Here is an 18529-nt window from a genome sequence, read left to right on the forward strand (position 1 = left end):
AGAGCGCGAGGGAGCGGGGCCGAGCAAGAGAGGGGAGCGCGCCGGGCAGCAGTGCGTGCGCTCAGCTCTGCCGCGCCAGAAGCCGTCCTCGGGACCGCACTGCTGCCCCGGCCGGCCCGGGACCTGTGGGGCTTGGAGATCCGAGGCCGCCCGGAGCCCGCGGCAAGTACTGAGCCCGGAGGGAGCCGGAGGAAGCGCGGGGTCTGGAGCCGGGAGCCCGCGGCAAGCGCAAATCCGAGCGCTCCAGGGGCAGCGCGTTCTGGGTCGGCGCCTCCTGGCTAGACGGTGCCCCGCTCGCCCTCCTGTGTGCGCCCTTTCCTGGGGCTCCTCCTCTGTCCCCGCCTGTGACCCGCCCGCTCTCGCCCGGACTTCGAGCCCTGGAACGGGGCACAGAGCTGCAGACCCGGCACCCGCCATGCGCCTCAACAGCTCTGCGCCGGGCACCCCGCGGCCGCGCTCGGGGCTGGAGGCGGCGCTCCTGGCCCCGGGCTTCGGCAACGGTTCAGACAACGCGTCGGAGAACGTCCTGGCCGCGCCCAGCAGCGACCTGGACGTGAACACCGACATCTACTCCAAGGTGCTGGTGACGGCCGTGTACCTGGCGCTCTTCGTGGTGGGCACGGTGGGCAACGCGGTGACGGCGTTCACGCTGGCGCGCAGGAAGTCGCTGCAGCACCTGCAGAGCGCCGTGCACTACCACCTGGGCAGCCTGGCGCTGTCCGACCTGCTCATCCTGCTGCTGGCCATGCCCGTGGAGCTGTACAACTTCATCTGGGTGCACCACCCCTGGGCCTTCGGCGACGCCGTCTGCCGCGGCTACTACTTCCTGCGCGATGCCTGCACCTACGCCACAGCCCTCAACGTGGCCAGCCTGAGCGTGGAGCGCTACCTGGCCATCTGCCACCCTTTCAAGGCCAAGACCCTCATGTCCCGCAGCCGCACCAAGAAGTTCATCGGTGCCATCTGGCTGGCCTCGGGCCTGCTGGCGGTGCCCATGCTGTTCACCATGGGCCAGCAGAACCGCAGCGCCGACGGCCAGCACCCCGGTGGCCTGGTGTGCACGCCCACCGTCCGCACTGCCACCGTCAAGGCCGTCATACAGGTGAGCAGCCTCTTCCAGGGGGAGAAGCGCCCACTGGGCGCCAGGCTGGGGTCTCTGGAGGAGGCACCAGTAGCCATCTGTCCCGGGGAGCCTCGGCTCTCCCCTTTCCCACACCCCAAAATTACTTTCCAGTGGGGTAGGTACCCTGTGGGCACGGGAGTGGAGAGCTGAGAAAGTCTCGCCCGGGGAAGCTGGGAAGGGAGGGCCCAGTGGGGGAGGCGGACACCCTTCCTCCCACCCCTCACTCCAGCGCTGCCAGGCCCAGCCCCACCCTCCCCTTCTATGGAGGGGGGCCAGAGACCCTGCCAGTGACCTCCCTGGGGTCTGTGGATGGACCTCAGGTGTCTCCAAATTCCTAAAGAGCTAATGGAGACTGGCAGGAGCTGGCGTCAGCCTCTTTCAAGGGAGAGTCCCTTTCATCTGCTTCTCAGCAGGCTTTGTGCCCCCTGCAGAGATGCCCCAAAGTGGCCCCTCAGGCCCCTGGGCTGCCCCGCCTCGGCACAAGCCTGAGTGTCAGAGCTGAAGCCGATGCCATCTTGGGCTGGTCCCCAGTTAGCCTCAGTTTCCCCACCTGCAAAATGGAGTAGTCGTGGCGCTGCCCTCAGAGGGCGAGCATTGGGGCACCCTGGTGGGAAGGGCTGGCGTGGGCCGTGGCACGTGGAAGCACTCAGAGGGGACGGCGGTGGCTGGTGGTGGCGGTGGTGGTGACGTCTCTGCCGGGGAGAGAGGCCGGAGGGTGTCCACAGGGGAGGTCGGGGCAGACACGACACTGAATGGCATCTGGGCCCTCGGACCCGGGTAGCCTTGAAGGTCGGGTTCCCTCCATCCCAGGGCGGGCTGCGGAAGGCGGGGAGAGAAGGGTCTGAGCAGGGTCTCTGCCGGGCCAGACGGGCCAGGGCAGCCCCAGCATCAGCCCCCTCCCTGCAGAACTTCCGCGGCGGCCTCGTGCCCGGCGGGGATACGGCAGTGCCAGGGAGGGCGCCGCCTGCCCCTGTGACCCCCTGGGCCCTGGCTGACCCTCCACCAACCACTGCTGAGGTCGGCCATGGGGGCAGAATGAGACTCCTGTCCCCGGCCGTGTGTGCAGCCTGTGGCTACAGGTGTCCCCGTGGGGAGGCCCCTCCCGAGCAGCTGCGAGGGGGTGAGTCAGAGCCCTGCTCTCCAGGGAGATTCCTGCCCTTCGCCAGGGGCAGACGCAACAGGGCCGAGGGTGGGAAACAGACTGGGAAATCTTCCGCCTCCTCTGAGGCTCATTCTCTTGCCTCAAGCTCCTGTCTTTGATGGGCTTTGCCCAGAGGCTCTGGTTGAGGGGCCTGGGGGCAGCAGCCCCGGGTCAGATCCCCACCAGGGGTCCGTGTGCCCGGTGCCCACCTGGAGATGCTGCACTCAGCCCCCTCCCCTCCTGTCCCCCCAGGCCTGGGCAGGAGCAGCATGTCCTTTCGAAATCATTGCAAACGGACGCAGCAGAGGGAGAGAGGACAGCCCGGCCCCAGCTCTACGAAATGTCCCCCTGTCCTGTGGACCCTCTGCTGGGCCCTCGGAATTGGACACCCACACGACATCGCTTGGCCCCAAAGTGCCGTGTGCCTGGTCCCACTGCCAGGTGCTGACCCCCTCAGACACCTGTGGAGCGTTGGCCCTGGGCAGGTGCCGCTGACCAAACACTCTCCGGCTTCCTTAGCGCCCCCGGACAGCGTGGTCCCCATTTGTCTTTAAGGGGCTCAGCCATGTGCTTGGGAGTGACTGATGGCAAGGCCACTCTCCCTTCCGAAGCTAGTGGCTGTGCCCAGGCTCCACGGGTCCTGCACACCAGCTCCTCTGTGCTCGTGACAGGAGCGTGCCCTACCGGAGAGGCTGGGCCTGCCCACCCCCCACCCCCCACCCCCAGCTGCCATCATAGGAGGGTTTCCAGGGTGGGGGGTTGTGCGGTCCCCATGTGGGTTGCTGCGCTGTCTGGCAGATCCAGGCAAATGTCCACTGTTTCCAAACTGTGGCCAGAGCAGAGCTGGACGTTGGTCCTCGTGCCCCTCTCCTTGACCATGTTTGGAAGGTCGAGGTGTTGGCCAATCAAAACAGCCCCTCTTCCCAAAACAGCTTGGCCTTCCCAGCCCACGTGTCCCCACGGGGCCTGCCAGCCTCCCCCCCCCGGTGAGACTCTGACCTGGGCACTTGCCAACAGAATCGGGTTAGAAAGGAGGTGGTTTGGTGGTAAAATTGGTGCAACTTTGAGCACTGCCAGGCGGGCGGCTGGCACGTGTGCCCGGGGCCAGCAGGGCGACTGAGGGGAGGAGCCAGGCTCAGAGGTCTTCAGGATGCCCTGGGGCTCTCCGAGGACTGCCCCGCTCTGACCCACACACGTAGCCCTGCCCACGTGGACCGGCCCTGAATCTCGCGTGGCCCCCTGCAGTCCAGGCCCGGCCTCCTGCTTTGACCACAGGTGTGACAAGGTCCCCCTGGCACAGACTGTGTGTCAGCAGGGTCCCGTGTTCACTGCCCCGGGAGTGTGTGCACGCACACGTGTGTGTGTGCAGGGCACTGATAGGGACAGAGGCCTGGGCACTCGGGCGTCCGGCTCAGATCTGACTGAGGTGGCCCTGTCCTTCGGAACGGTTTTCAGAGACCTCCTCCATGGCACACACCAAAGCAAGCCCTGCCGGCATCACCAGGCGCGAGTCCATTAGATCTGCCATTAGCGGCCGCTGAGGGCCTTTTTATCACATCTCATTAGTGCCGTTGTCCACGGCAGAGGGAACTCAATCCTGGGCTCAGCCTGTGGCCTTGTCCCTTGTTGTTCAGAAAACCTCTTCTGCGTTTCGTGCTCCGAGCTGACCCCGGGGGCCCAACCTCCCTCCAGGGGGAGGGGAGCACTGAGGAGCCCTCTCTGGCCCCGCTGCATGCCGGGAGCTGGCCTCGTACACCCCTGCCGGGAGCCCATGGCAGATGGGTCTCAAGGTGACGTCTGGACACCCAGGCCATCAAGGGCTGACAGATTCCAGGAGGGAGAGGCACCCAGGACCTGTTTCCACAGGGAAGAAAGTTGGTTCCCCTGCGCTCGGGCCTGGACGGTGCCCCGCGGCTCCCCAGCGGCTGCTCCGCGGGCTGCACCTTGTTCTCCGAAATATACACGGGCTGTTTGGAGGCCCAGAAGAGTGACGTCTCCCGCTCACTCCCAGTGCTGAGGGGGCTGGGAGGGGTGGCCACTCTGAGGAGAGCACATGGGGACCCGCAGACCTGGCCCGAGGGCCGGGGTTCTGGGTGTCCTCACAACCTGTCTGCAGTTCGGAACTTTTCCAAGTTGGGAAGTTGCAGAAGGAGTTCTGTGTGGGTCCCACAGGGACAGAGACTGTGGCAAGGAGGGGCAGGCAGCAGACCCCCAGGACGGTGCCCGACATATAACCACAGTTCTCCGTCTGCACCTCGGGGGGTGGAGTGGGTTGGCGCGAGGGAAGGGGTCACGCACTGAAAGGGGTCTGGGAAAGGGGACACAGGAGGGCTGCGGGGTAGGCAAGCTTAGCCTGGAGTCGACACTGCGTATTAGCGATGCTCTTTGTGTATGTTTGAAAACTTTGTAATTACGAGTTTGCAAAAGGCCAGGAGGCCGTGTGCAGGCAGGACAGAGTCGGCTTGTGAAACCTGCCTTCAGACTGCGGCTCCGAGGCCCCGGCGTGAGGGAGGGTCTGGCCTATGCCTGGGGGCCAGGCAAGAGATCACAGGGTGAGGACACACAGACGGACCCCCGGCTGGACAGGGACAGAGCCCGGAGGTGCCCCCGGCCAGGGACGCCCAGTCCGACCCTCTGTGCTTCCCGAGGGTGCGGGTCAGGCTCTCAGGGGAGACGGGCGAGTGAGGGGGCTCAAGGGGCTGGAGCTGCCCGCAACTGGCTCAGACCCGGCCTGGAGTCCTGGAGGAGTGACGTCCCCTGGCCCCTGGGTCCCCAGCTCTGCGTTGGGACCCAGATGTCAGCTCTCCCGGCCGTCCTGCGCTCAGACTGACGGCCGTCTGAGGACGTGTCTCTCCAAGGACACGGCGTGTGCGGAGGCCCCGTCTGCAGCTCTGCGGGTGCTGAGGGGCTGTGGGGCTGCAGCCGCCCTGCGCCGGCCGAGCACCCCGTGCGCAGGTCACCCCGGGCCAGGCCTCGTGACCTCGGAGCTCGGAGCCTTGCAGCCCTTCTGCAGGGGTCGCCCAGCGGCAGTGAGGCCCCCGGGCTGGGCGGAGCCCTGGCGGGCGCAGGGCCGGCATCGGGCCGGGTGCGAATGTCGACCTGGTTTTCCTCAAGCGTAAAGTCCCGTCTGGTCATCTAGTAGTTTGTGTTTTTTTCTCAAACTTTCCTTTTTTAAAACATTGTGGTGAAATACATGTGACATAAAATGTGCCGTCGTAACTGTTTGCTCCGGCGGAGTTCCGTGTTGTCAACCACCCTCCCGTGGCACCTCCATCACCACCATCCAGAACGTTCTCGTCTCCCCACAGTGAAGCTCCGTCCCCATTAGACACCCCACCCAGCCCCGGTGACCTCTCTTCCACTTTCCCTCCCGGTGAGTCGGTGACTCACACCCGAGGAATCCCACGTCACAGAGTGAGACAAGCCAGACTCTGGGGTGACCGTGGCTGGCCACATGCTGTTCTGGGGGGGCTGAGTGCAGGACAGGAAGCAGCTTGGGGAGGGGTGGTGGCCGCGGGGTGCCAGGCACCCTGGGGTGACGGAATGTTCTGTGTTGGGCTGTGGCTATGGTGGGGGTCACACAGACAAATATTCATCAAAACCCTGGGACTGCGGATGAGGGCTGTTCCGGCACCTGTGAGTCTGTGTCAGCGAGTCTGTGGCCAGCAGAGTGGCAGGGAGCTCCACGGCCCCGTCCTCTGACGGCTGCGCTGGGTGGCGAGGTCCCCTCCCCCCTGAGCCTTTGCGCCCCTCGAGGTCCTGCTGCCCTGAGCAGCCAAGAAGGTGCCAAGAAGGCCCAAACGGACCAGAGGCACCCCGGGAGCTCCCAGCCGCTCTCACCAGCACAGAGGGACATGGGGTCCTGGTTCTTGGCACCTGGAGGGGACGGTGTTCCTGAGGCCATGCTGTGGGGTCTGCCTGCCCCAGAGACCCCGCTGCTCCCCAGCGGCCCCCAGGGTCCCACTCTGCTGCGGCCAGAGAGGGTGCGCTGCGCTCCTTCAAGGCCCAGCTTTACGCTGGCTACGGGACCCTGGGCAAGAAGAGCAACCTTCTGTGCCTCAGTTTCCCCAGCAGCCAACTGGAGACGAGGGTTCCTCTGTGGTTTAGTGGGTCAACGCAATAAAGCACTTGGGACCATGCCTGGGGCCCGGTAAGGGCTCAGGCACCAACACGCTGGTTTGTATTGCTAATGCAAACGACGTGAGGTCCGTCGTCCACACGCGTGCACACTGCAGGGTCTTGCAGGGACCCCCAGCCTCGCTCCCACGCCAATTAGGTCTGGGAGCCACGGGCCCTGGTCGGCATCTGTCCACCGCCTTCGAGAAGCACTGGCAGCCCGGGGGCCGCGCCTGGGCCAGGCCTCTGCGGCAGCCGTGCTGGGGGATTCTCCTTGAGCATGTGGGATGACGTCCTTGCCCTCCTCCCCACCTTCCTCCTTCCGTCCTTCGTTCTTTGTTCGCTCACCAAGCACCTGCCACATGCCAGGCACCGTGGGGACATTAGTGAACAAGTTGGCCAGAGTTTCTGCCCCCGTGGAGCTCAGGTCCCACCGGAGGAGACAGGAAATAAGCTAAATAGGGACAACATGTGAACAGTAGACAGTGACAAGTGCAGGGGGGAGGGGTCCAGGTCGGGAAGGTCCCCCAGAGATGTGCACCTGGGCAGGTGTCGGGCAGATGCCAGGCAGGTGCCCGGTGCGATGGAGGGACGGCCAGGGGCCGACGGCCGGAGCGGAGTGAGCCGGGCAGGGCGGCGGCGCCGGCAGATGACGTGACCAGGCTGCGCCTTCCGGTCTAGGAGCCCTGAGTAGCCCCGGGAGCCTGAGCAGAGCCGCGACGTGGCTGCCGTCTCGAGGGACGGTTCTGCCTGCCTTGCTGGCACCTGGGGCCGGGGGATGGTGAGGAGGCTGCTGCCACATCCCAGGTGAGTGACCAAGGTGGCCTAGACCAGGTGGGGGTGGAGAAAGCAGCAAAAAAGTGGTTGGGCGCTAACATAGATACACATTTTCCTTTGTTTTAATTTTATTTTTCCATTTACCTGCAGTAAGAGTCTCTGCTTTGCTTATGTCTCTGAGCTTTGACCGATGCAGTCACGTAAGCTCCGTGGGAGGAAACACAGCCCAGTCCCACCACCCCCAGCGTCACCCTGCTGCCCCGGGGCCCCCACGCCGGCCCCCAGCAACCGCCGACCCCTCCGGGGTGTCACATGGGCGGCCGTCTGGGATGCAGCCCTGGGTCAGACCCCTCCTTGACACACTCAAGGCTCCCTCTCGCGCCTGCACCAGCCACTGGTGCCGTTTGCTGCGGAGGAGGAGTCCGTGGGGTGGAGGCGCCACATCTTCTCCGTTTGCCCATCAAAGGACACTGGGGATGTTCCCGGGTTTTGGCGATATTCCCATGCGGGATTCCGTGTGAAAATACATTTCCACGTCTCAGGAGTGGGACGGCTGGGCGGCACAGAGGGTGTACGTGCAACTGCGCAGGGGACGCCAGCGTTTCCAAGGTGAAAATCCTGTTTCCCTTGGACTGTCCACTTGGAACGTCCCCAGCAATGTAAAGATACTCGTCACTCTGCGTCCTGGCCAGCGCTGGTATCGGCACGTTCTGGTTTTGGTTTGTTTTCATTTCCCCACTGGACTGGGTTTGCAGTGGTAATGTGCGGCTTCGATTTGCATTTCCCAGTGACTCACGACGTTCAGCATCTTTTCCTGTGCTGATCTGACATCTGCAATTCTTCTTTGGCAAAGCGTCTGTTCCAGTTGCTCATTTTTAAAATTGGGTGGTGGTTTCCTTATGGTTGGGTCTTGAGCGGTTCCAAGTATATTCTGCGTACAAGTCCTTCGTCAGGCGTGTGATTTGCAGATATTTTCTCCCCATCTGTGGCTCATCTTTTCGTATTTCTAACATCGGATTTCACAGAGCAAAAGGTCGTCATTTTGATGATGTTCAACATGTCGGAAATCTTTATGGCTCGTGCTTTTGTGTCTAAGAGCTCAGTGCCTAATCCAAAGTGAGGAAGATTCTCTTCTGTTATCTTCTAGACATCTGATTTTTTAAATTGATGTTTATGCACCCATTTCGAGTTAACTTTTCTGCAGGGCGTGAGGTATACTCGTGTGTTTTGTTTTGCACACAGTTAATCCAAATGCTCCGGCACCTCTTGTGAAAAGATGATCTTTTCTCCATCAAAGGTTCTTTGCGCCTTAGTCAAGTCGAGTCAGCCGACCGTGTCTGTGGGGTCCATATCCAGGCTTCCATCTGTCCCTGTGATCTGCATGTCCGGCGTCCGCAGTCCCCCGCTGTCTTGATTACCATAGCACCACAGTAAGCCTTGCGGGTAGCATGAGTCTTGTGGCTGTACCCATCTCTTCCAACTTGTCCTGGCTATTCCAGCTCCTCTGCATTCTACGTGAGTGTTAGAACTGGCTTGTCAGTACTGCAAAAGCCCTGCTGGGTTTTGACTGGGACTGTGTCACCCTACAGGGGAGGCGTGGCTTCCTGACCTCAGTCTTCCGGTCCGTGAGTGCAGGACATCTGTCCATTCATTAGGTCTTCTCCGATGTCTTTTATCGGTGGTGGTTCTCAGCAGGCAGATCCTACTCATATGTCATTAGATTTGTTCCGGAGTATTCCTGCCTTTGGCTGCTATTGCATATGGTACCTTTTTTTGAAATTTTCTGTCTCTGATGTTTTGATGGCTCACATACACAAACGTAATTAGTTTTTTGCATATTGATCTTGTGTCTTGCAACTGTGATAAACACACTTATTAATTCTAGAAGGTTTTTGTGGGTTCCTTGGGATTCCAGTGGTCAGTGGTGTCATCTGTGAACACAGAGCTCATCGCTTCCTCCCTGCCTCGTTTATGTCCTTTCCTTGCTCCGTTGCTCTGGCTGTGACTTGAGCACAGCGATGACCAGGACAGACGTCGTTGCCTTGCTCCTGACCTTAGGGAGAAAGGCTTGTGCCTTTGTAATCAAGTATGAAGTTTTTAGTTTGAGTTTTTAGTAGAAGCTCTTTATCAAGTTGAGACGGTTCCCTTCTATTCCTAGTTTCCTACGAGTTTTTTAAAATCATGACTGGATGTTGAATTTTGTGCAGTGATTTTTCTGTGTCTATTAGTATGATCATACTGTTTTTCTTCATTATTCAGTTAATACAGTGAATGATAGTGTTTTGTTGTGGTGGTAAAATGTACTTAACATAACATTTGCCACTTTAACCATTTTAAGTGTACAGGTCAGTGGCGTTAGGTACATTCACACTGTCGCGTGACCATCTCTGCTGGAATCGCCAGCTGCCTCCAGTGAGCTCCCAGCGTTGTGGTCTGTGGGCTCAGCCGGCCAGCCCGAGCCCCAGGAAGGCCCCTGCAGGCTTCTGAGGACCCCCGACATGCAGGCCCCTCTCCGGGGGCTTGCGTGCAGGTTCAAGCCTCTTCCCAGCCCCAGCCTGACCTCTGCCTCCTGCTTGGGTAGCTAGTTCTGCCCAGACCTCGGCCCCTGTGTCTCCATCCAGAAAATGCCCCCCGGGCAGGGACATGGGTGACTATGGACCCACCTGTGAGTGTCCCTGCAGGGCCACAGTCTGAGGCTTTCCCAGGGTCCAAACACAATTGCCTGACGCGTTATGTGCAGCTTTATAGCTGTTTATGGCAGGAGAGCTAGTCCAGGACCCCAGGGAACAATCATCTGCAGGTTTTAAACACTGGCTACTTTCAAAAATATCTGAGGCAGCTTATGATAAAATATGTTGGCTCAAAGGAATTAGTGAAACAATGTTGCAAGAGAATACATAACAAAGAAACAGTTATCCTAGAAACACGGATCCCGAGGCTTTGAGTAAATCTCACACCGAGGCTTATGAAAAAGAGCAACATTGTTTGGACTTAAACATTTTTGGCCCTTGTCTGTTAAAAGGTGAATTTATTATAAATTTCAGTAACTCTCCTTTGACATATTTAAAGGTTAAGAGCATTCTTCAGAGAGTTTTGTGCTCTTAAAACTCAAAAACAGTTCCTCTGTTTAAAATAAAACCACACTCCCAGCCTGTCGACGTTCAGAGAGTGCTGGGGCTGTTTAGGAATAATTCCTGCTTGTGAGTTACCAAGTTCCAACTGCTCACAGACGCCACTGTCCAGGGCATCGTTCCCCAGTTGTCTGGCAGGACCGTGAGCCCCCAGCTCCCGAGTGTCGGGGACAGTGCGTGGGTCTGGGTCGTGCCAGAAGGAGCAGGAGCAGAGCATCGGGCTGTCCGGCGAGCGGCTTTGTAACCCCGTGGCCGCGGGCTGCGCGCCCGACAGGATGTGCACAGTAGGAAGTGGCTGTCCAGGCTGCTATTTATTGCCTGGCGATGAGGGAGAAGCCGTCGCATCTGGGCCGAACCAATCCCCCAGGGGGCCGCCCCCAGGATGGCCAGACCCAGGGTCGCCCCCACCCAGACCCTCAAAGCACGGAAGCTGCAGTTGGGGGCAGGGGTCTTTCGGGCCCAGGGGCCTTCCCAGGCGGCCTGAGGCTCCCCTCTCTGGCCTGTCCCCGGCGTGGGGAGCCCCAGCACTGCCCGTCACTGTCCCGCTGCCCTGCCGGGCTGAGGGGGGGAGCAGAGCCGAGCCGGGGAGACGGACTGGGGATTCTCAGGATGCAGCTCCAGGTGACCACACTGACCCACTGGGTGGTCTCCAGGGGGTCCTCCCGTCACGGCAGGTCAGCTTGAGTCGCAGAAGGACAGACGGGGCCACGGGCAAGATCTGTGCAGCTGCAGCCGCCCATAGGAGGCGGGCGGGGCCACTGGCCTGGCACAGGGTCGGGGCCCAGAGTCTGCCCAGCTCTAAGGCCTGTGTGGCCGAGGTGCACTGTCCCCTCTGGGGACCTGAGCCACCGCCTGGGGCTGGACCGCAGTTTGGGAGGAGGGGGCAGATGGGGGTGCTTGGGCCCTGGCCCCAGGCTCAGGGGCCACAGTCCTGGTCAGACCCCCCCCAGGACAGTGGGGGCCTCTGTGCCCTCAGGGGCCGGGAAGGTCGGGGACAAGTGCCAGGCAGCCGCTCGGACACTAGAGCAGTGATGGGTCAGGGAGCGAACCCCACGCCCAAGGAAGCGTTTCCGGAGCAGGAGGGGTCTCTGAGGCCCCCACCCGGCCACGCTCGCCGCAGACTAGCAGCCGGTAGTTGCAGGGCACTAGACAAGGGCAACTCGGTGAAACTTCCTGCAGTTAATTTTCCCGACAGCTTGTTTAAAAGGAGCCTGTCTAACGTATTAAAAATACCTACATTTGTGTCAGATCAGGGAGGAGACGCTCAGAACGCTCCCAGTTAAAGCCCCCGGGCGGATAGTCACATCCCGAAAGCTCTAACCCCAGACACCTTTTGTGCTTCTGCCTGTCCTGAGGCCCACGGAAGGTGGCAGCTTTCAAGCCTTGGAACGTTCTTCCGTGAGAAGCCACCACTCGGAGAAGCCACCACTTGGTGGGATTCCCACGTCATGCGCAGAGGCGTGGCCACCCAGGCCCGGTGGTTTCCAAGCAGCCAGCGCCCTGAATATTCATGTCGGCATTGGACTTGCAAATTCCAAGTGATCTAAATGTCACACGCTGTGTGAGGGTGTCTTTGGGGAGATGTGTCACGGAGAGTGCCTCTCGATCACCCCTTATAGAGAAGTCGCCTCCTCCCGCAAGCGCCTGCCCTGGGGGTGTGGCCCCGGAGAGGCTGAAATGGTGCCGATCAGGCCAGAGGGGCCTTGATCCGAAGCAGGCGGTTGACACCACGAGCTGTGCTCCTTCCTGGGGACTGATGGGCATTTCTGGGGACAGTTGTGTTTTCTCCTGGGCAGGGAGCCATTGCTGGCAGGTCCCCGTGTGGGAATCCCACAGTCCATCCAGCTCTCCTGCTCGGAAAGAGTTCTAGAAAGTCGGCTATGATTGACTGGACTCACTCCAGGGTGTGTCCCCCAGCAATTCTGGGGGCCGTGGGGATCACTTCTGGGGGGAGGAGGGAGGGAGAGAGAGACAGAGAGAGACAGAGACAAAGATGGAGGCAGAGACGGGGAACAGGAGGGGACAGACGGAGGGAGAAGCAGGGAGGGACGCCAGCCCTGGGGGATGGGCAGCTTCCCTGAGAACAAAGGGGCCTCCGCCCACGGAGGTGCTGGTGTGTGATGGGAAGGGAAGCCAGGCCCCTCCGGCTCTGAGCAGCTACCAGCTCCGGGTGAGCCTCCACCCCTGCCTGGCGCTCAGGGGACCACCCGGCCTGCAGGGTCCTCAGCTGAGGGGCAGGGGACAGAGGGGCAGGGGGATGTGGGCACCAAGCTGGGCCCCGGCCGCCCCATTCACGGTTACGCAAGTGGCCAAATGGCCACGATCACGGGCTGGCGGAGGAGGTGGGGCCACAGCGCCGCGAGGGGCCCTGGCGGGGACAGAACAATCGACATCCCATCGAGGCCTCTGCTGTCCTCCGAGCATCTTGCCTGGGTTGTCTCTCGACAACAGCCCAAGCGCTGCCTCCTGGACACGCGCCAAGTCTAGCAAATGAACAATTATCTCTTTGAGACGAACACGCCGTGAGGGACGCTGAATCCTCCGTGTGGGGAGGGTGCAGGTGGAGGCCCGGCGGGCGGGGGCTGCGGGGTACTGGCAGGGGTGCAGTGCCCTCTCTTGCCACAGCCAGGGTCCCGGAGGAACTGTGAGCCGGGCAGGGGGATGGCAGGTCGAGGGCAGGGCTCCAGCCGGCAGTTGCTGGTGCAGCCTTCTCTGGGGGGGGTCTGATCTGAATCCCAGATTTGGGGTCTGTACCAGCCTCTCCCGTCCTTACAAAGACAACTGCTCGGAGCCTGCAGTTGCCTTCTGGACGTGCTGACTGCCATGCCTTGGGGAGACCAGCCTGGAGATTATGAAAGCCGGGTGTGAGCTCGGTGGGAAGTTTGTCCCGAAACGCGTCCCTTCCGCGCAGGGCCTGAGTCAGCACACCTGGAGCTGGGGCTGCCGTGGACGCAGGTGCCATGGCCCGGCTGCTCCGCAGGGGCCAGTTCTGACTTTGCCTGCACGGAGCAGGCGGGAGGGGCACCCGGGCTCCTCGCCAGCCCTCGGGGGCTGTGCGCCTTTCGAGCAGGGTGCTCCTCCCCAAAGAGGACACGGAATGACAGATAAGTCAGAAACACACACGTCTGCTGTGTAACAAAACAGCCCCAAACTTGCTGACTTAAAACGGTAATTATTTATTTACTCATGATCTTTGGATGGCAATTTGGGCAGCTCAGCTGGCATCGTCGGGGTCACTCTTGCAGCTTCAGTCATCTGGTGGCTCCACTGGGCCCGGCCCCTCCGTCCCGGAGACCAAGCAGGGCTTCCTCACGCGCAGGCAGCCCCGTCCCCGAGCGTGAGGCTGGCGGGTTGGTACCTCCAGCGTACGGGCAGGCGACTGACTCCACCTCTTTGCGGGGAGCGGCTGGGGCCCACGTGAAGGGAGGGCATCTTGGCACAGGAGGAACCGCCTGGCTCTCCTGGGGACCAGCTTGCCCCGGCCGAGGGTCCGGCGGGGTCACGGGACAGTTGTGTTCGTGGGCAGGTCTCGGGTGACCGGCTGCCCCACAGGCCAGGCTATGCAGGGAGGCACCCCCGCCTGAGGTGACACCCATGGCCAAGGTGCTCATGACAGCACAGCCTCTGGTGACCATGAGGACACGGGCATTGTGGTGCCAGGGAGAGCAGAGCACCACTTACTGGCATGTGGGGACCACAGAGCATCTGGCCCAGGGACACAGCCTGAACCACGCATGGGTCTCATGGGGAATGGCCACGCCGATCAGATCTGTCCCAGCCCACGGGGGACCCTGACAGCTGTCAGCCATGGGCACGCCCTGTCCCCAGGCCCTGACACTGCTGTGAATTCCTCCCGTGGGCTCCGTGGTCCGGGAGACCTGGTCTCACCTGGCCCAGCCGGTGACGAGGACGGTGACAGACTGGCCGGAAGGAGCCGCAGCCTCTGGCGCCGACTGGTCCCGGCCTGCTGCCGCGGATGGCACGGTGCAGGCCAGCACCTGGCCACCTGCCAGCTCGCCCCAGCCACCAGCTCTGACCAAGCCGCCGGAGCAGCAACAGCCCGTCCCCAGCGTGCGGGGCTGAGGGTGCCCCGGCGTGGCCCTTGGTGCTCGGCACCTCCCTGCAGGGCAGACCGCGGCATCTCGGCCCGTCCTCCGGTGTCCGGGCTTGGCTGAGGGGAGGCTCAGGGACACCTGTGCTGCCGTCCACTCTACAGACACCGATGCTCGGCACCTCGCCCGCACCTGACAGGCAGTCCTAGCCGGTGACTGACAGCTCCGGTGGGAATTCGGCCGCCGGTGCCCCCAGGAAGAAGGGGGTGCGGGACAAGAGGGTCTCCGCTAGGACATTTCCCCGGGGACAGAGACTCAAAGCATAGGATGAAAGCTGTGAGGAGGACTCTGCGAGATCGTTAGCAGTGAAGGCGCGTGCAGGGAAGATGGCTTCACCCCAGGGACTCACTCCCGCACACACAGCTGCAGGGGCTGCCACCCACAGCGGCCGCACGTGGAGCCTTGAGGGCCGATTGACACAAGAGCAACCTGCCCGTGCTTCCGCCACGTGCACCCGGCTCGCGGGGCTGCTTTAAACCACGTTGTGGACGATTGAGGGGAAAAGGAGAAAGAAAGGCTTCCTTAGCCTGGGAGACAGACGGCTTCCCTGGGAGTGGCCAGGGGTCTCCCTGGAATCGGGGTCACTGCCTCCCAACAGGAGGGTGGGGGCGGGGCGCTGTCACACTCGCCGACAGGCCTCCGGCTCCTCCCTTTCCTGCTCCTGGCGCCCTGGAGCAGGCTCGGGCTGGGAGCGCACGCCTTGCCCAGGGGTTATTCAGGCTGGCCACAGTTTCTCCTGGGCAGATGGGGCTGCGATGTGCGTGCCCAAGTGTGTCCCGGGCTCATGAGCACAGTCTTCTAGGAGGGGACGGCAAACGGCGGCTGTGGCCAAATCCAGCCCCCATAGTCATAAAGAAAGCCTTATTGGCGCACAGCCTGCCTGTTCAACACACTGGCGGAGTTTTGGCTGCAGCGGCCAGGCCGAGTAGTTGTGCAAGAGTCCGCCTGGCGGGAAAAGCAGAATCACTCACTCTCTGGCCCTTTACAGAAAACACCTGCCAACCCTGTCCCAGGACACGTGTCCGGAGATGGGACGCCGGCGCGGGCGTCTGCAGGGCTCCCTCTGCTGGGGTTGAGGGCCCGCTGGCCACGGCCGCACCTCTGCTCGCGGTCAGGCTTCCTGTGAGCACCGTGAGCCTCTCGTGCCCACTCCCAGCGAGGGACGGGTGCTGGGCACAGGGGCAGCTGGAGCCAGGGCCATCCATGGACCCGGCCGCACAACAGGGCTGGGGGAGGCCCAGAGAGGGGCCGGCTCTGCAGAGAGCTGCGTCCTCTGCCCCTCCTTTCCCACACCTGCCCCCCGACCTCACCCCGCCCCATGTGTGCCCCAGTGCAGATGAGTCCTGGCCCTCCCTGGCCCCTGCCCGGCTCTGCCCCCCTGCAGAGCGTCCCAAATGCAGAGGTGGCTGCAGCCGCCGCCCGCTTCACCTCCCCCCGCCGCGTCCCAGCCCTGGCGATCCGCTCACACCGCCCTGCGCCGTCTCACGCCCTCCTCCCTGCTCTCCCAGCCATGGCCCTCGGCACTTGAGTTTCTGTGTAAAGCTCCCCCATCCCGAGAGCACCCTGTCCTCAGGCTGGGCCTTGTGCTTCCCGGGTCCTGTCACAGCCGTCCCCTCACGGCCTGTCCCTCTGCTCCCCGGCTCACCCCATCATGGGAGGGTGCCTTGCAGGTGTCAGGTGTTCAACAACCGCTTGCGAGGGTCGGACACCGTGGGCCTGGGCGCGGGGTGTACGTGGAGGGTCCTAGAGGGTGCAGGGTGGGCTGAGTGGACCCAGGGAGGGGGGCAGACAAGGCCAGTGCAGCCAGAGTTCTGGAACATTCCAAGACCAGATGGGGAACTACTCCCTGCTCAGGCCTGCAGTCGCAGTCTGTCTCCCAGCTGGTAGTGGCCACAGGGAGGCCCTCGGCATGGCCTGGCTTCCTGAAATTGCGTCCGCTGCCAGGGAGCTCCGGCAGGAGGAACAGCCGGGCTGATGAGCCACGAGCGACACGGCAGGGGGAGATCTCGGTGCCGAGAGCCGCGCGCCTTGGCTCCTGAGTGAGGGCCCCGCCCCAGCCAATCAGCCCCCTCTGGCTCCCGGCTCGGAATGTCAACACCTCCTGAGGGGACCCTGTGCCTCGGCCACGCCTGGTTGGGTGGGCGGTCCCTGCGCAGCCTCCTGCCCTCCTGCCCACGGGGCTCGCGCTGGTGCTGATGGCAGTGGCTCCAGCCGTGGGCGGCCCTTGGGCAGGACCAGGCTCAGGGTCTCGGCCGAGATCTCGGGGCAGACCGGCCCATCCCCCCCTGCACAGGGAGCAAACAGGTCCCGTGTGGAGGACACGCCCAGGTCACTTGGCAAAACCGAAACCCTGGCCTGCCTCAGTCGTCACCCCAGTCTCTAGCGACAGAGGAAACCCAGGGCTCGCGCCACCCACGGCAGGGCCTCGCACTCGGTGCCCTCACGGAGCAGAACGGCCAAGCTGCTCGCGGTCCTCGAGAGGGTGCGTGGCCGCGCTGTCCTCGAGGGGGGCTTGCTCTTGCTCACAGCCACCGGGCGAGGCACACACACGTGTCACAGGCCCCCTCCCAGCCAGGGCGGCTGGTGTGGGAGGGGGTGCCAGTCCAGTGTGGCCCCCCCAGCCTTCCGCTCCCCACGCCGGCCACCCCGAAGCCTCTTCCCATGGCAGGGCACACACAGCTCTGTGTCCAGCATAATCGGATTCACGGGAAGAGAGCAGAGCATGATTCTACTGAGCGGCCCTGAGACGGTGAGTGGAGCCAGATGTCCACGGCGAAGCGCTGTGACCAGCTCTGCCAGGGGAGGGCAATTAGACACCGGCAGGGACAGGATGTTCGCCAAACTGCCCACACAATTAGGTGGCAAGAAAACACACTGGAAATTGCAGGGCTGCCGGCAGCTGGCGGCGACGGTGGGAACCGGAGAGCAGGTGAAGGGCGCCCTGCACGCCCAGCCCCGGCGCCAGCTCCACCCGGGGTGAGGTGCGGCCAGCGCTTTTCTAAATGCGCCTTCTGAAATACAGAGTAAGCTGCTTGGGACGCGGGCACCCCAGCAGCACCGCCCGTCCCCCGCCGGCAGCCTCACCTCCCTGGTCGCAGCGGGGGGCTTTGCACGGCCTGGAAACCCACTGCAGTGTCCACACGTCCGGGGTTTTCCCAACTCGGAGCAGGAGCACGTTTGGACGGCTTGGCTAAGGTTCGAAACCGCTCTGTGCTAAGTGAGTTGGCCCCACTTCTAATCCTTCAGAGTCAAATTAGTGCCCTACGTCTTAGAAAAATGCAAACAAAAGGCTTAGCAAAGCTGATTAAATTGGCTCATGTCTCAGTTGGGTGGGCAGCAGCCAGCACTCAAACCGGCAGCCGCTGGGCAGGACGCTTCTCTGCAAGGAAAGGCTCAAGCCCAGGGCAGCTCCCGTGGGCTGTTCTCTGTGTCCAGGACGTGAGGGTCAGGAGGCCACCAAGGCTCCGTCCTGCTCAGATTCCCTGGGGCACAGGAGGGGCTGAGACCCGGCCGCGACCCCGCCCACCTGCTTGCTGTCTGCGCAGCCCCAGCCTCTCCGAGGGTGTTAAAGCCCCATTTGTTGCCACCGAGCCAGCACCCACTGATGTGAACATTCCAGTAGGCGTTCAGGCGATGAGTATTTGAAAACACGGCAAGCAGACGTGTAGCCACAGCCCCTGAGCGCCAGCTGCCGCCTGCACACGGCTGCAGGTCACTGTGAGAGGCGCCCCATGACCCAAAGTACCGGCCGCTCCGAATGCTGCCCTCAGAGTGGTCAGCGGGGTGCCCACCCACAGTCTCGGGGGCATCCGGGCCGAGCCCAGGCCCTGCCCTGCTCTGCTGTGCGGAGCGAGGGGAGCGCCCTGCCCTGGAGGCCGCGCACCCAGCGCAGGGAAGGGCGGGTGTATTGGGAAATCCTCTGTCCGTCTTCCTAATCCGATTGGGGCCCTCTGGGCTGACCTCCGGTCTCCCAGCAGCCGGGCTGGTGCCAGTCCTGCAGCACAGCCGGGCTCTGACAGGATGCGGCTCCTGGGGCTTCTGCTGTGCCAAGTGCTCGCCCAGACAGTGGCCTCCACGGCTCCAGCAGGCAGGAGGGGAGGCTGCCGCCCGCCCACCGCGGTGGAGGGCT

General features: G+C 62.6%; 1 protein-coding gene across 1 annotated transcript in view; it reads left to right on the top strand.

The window, feature by feature from the left end:
- The first annotated feature begins 415 nt into the window (after positions 1 to 415).
- The window catches only part of NTSR1 (neurotensin receptor 1), a 28177-nt gene continuing 10063 nt past the window's right edge, over positions 416 to 18529 (top strand). The window contains exon 1 of the mRNA XM_069496426.1: positions 416 to 1102. Coding sequence (XP_069352527.1) covers positions 416 to 1102 — 687 coding nt within the window. The remainder of the gene's footprint in view (positions 1103 to 18529) is intronic.

The sequence above is a fragment of the Eulemur rufifrons genome, chromosome 20 (genome assembly GCF_041146395.1).
Source record: "Eulemur rufifrons isolate Redbay chromosome 20, OSU_ERuf_1, whole genome shotgun sequence".
NCBI classification, from domain to species: domain Eukaryota; kingdom Metazoa; phylum Chordata; class Mammalia; order Primates; family Lemuridae; genus Eulemur; species Eulemur rufifrons.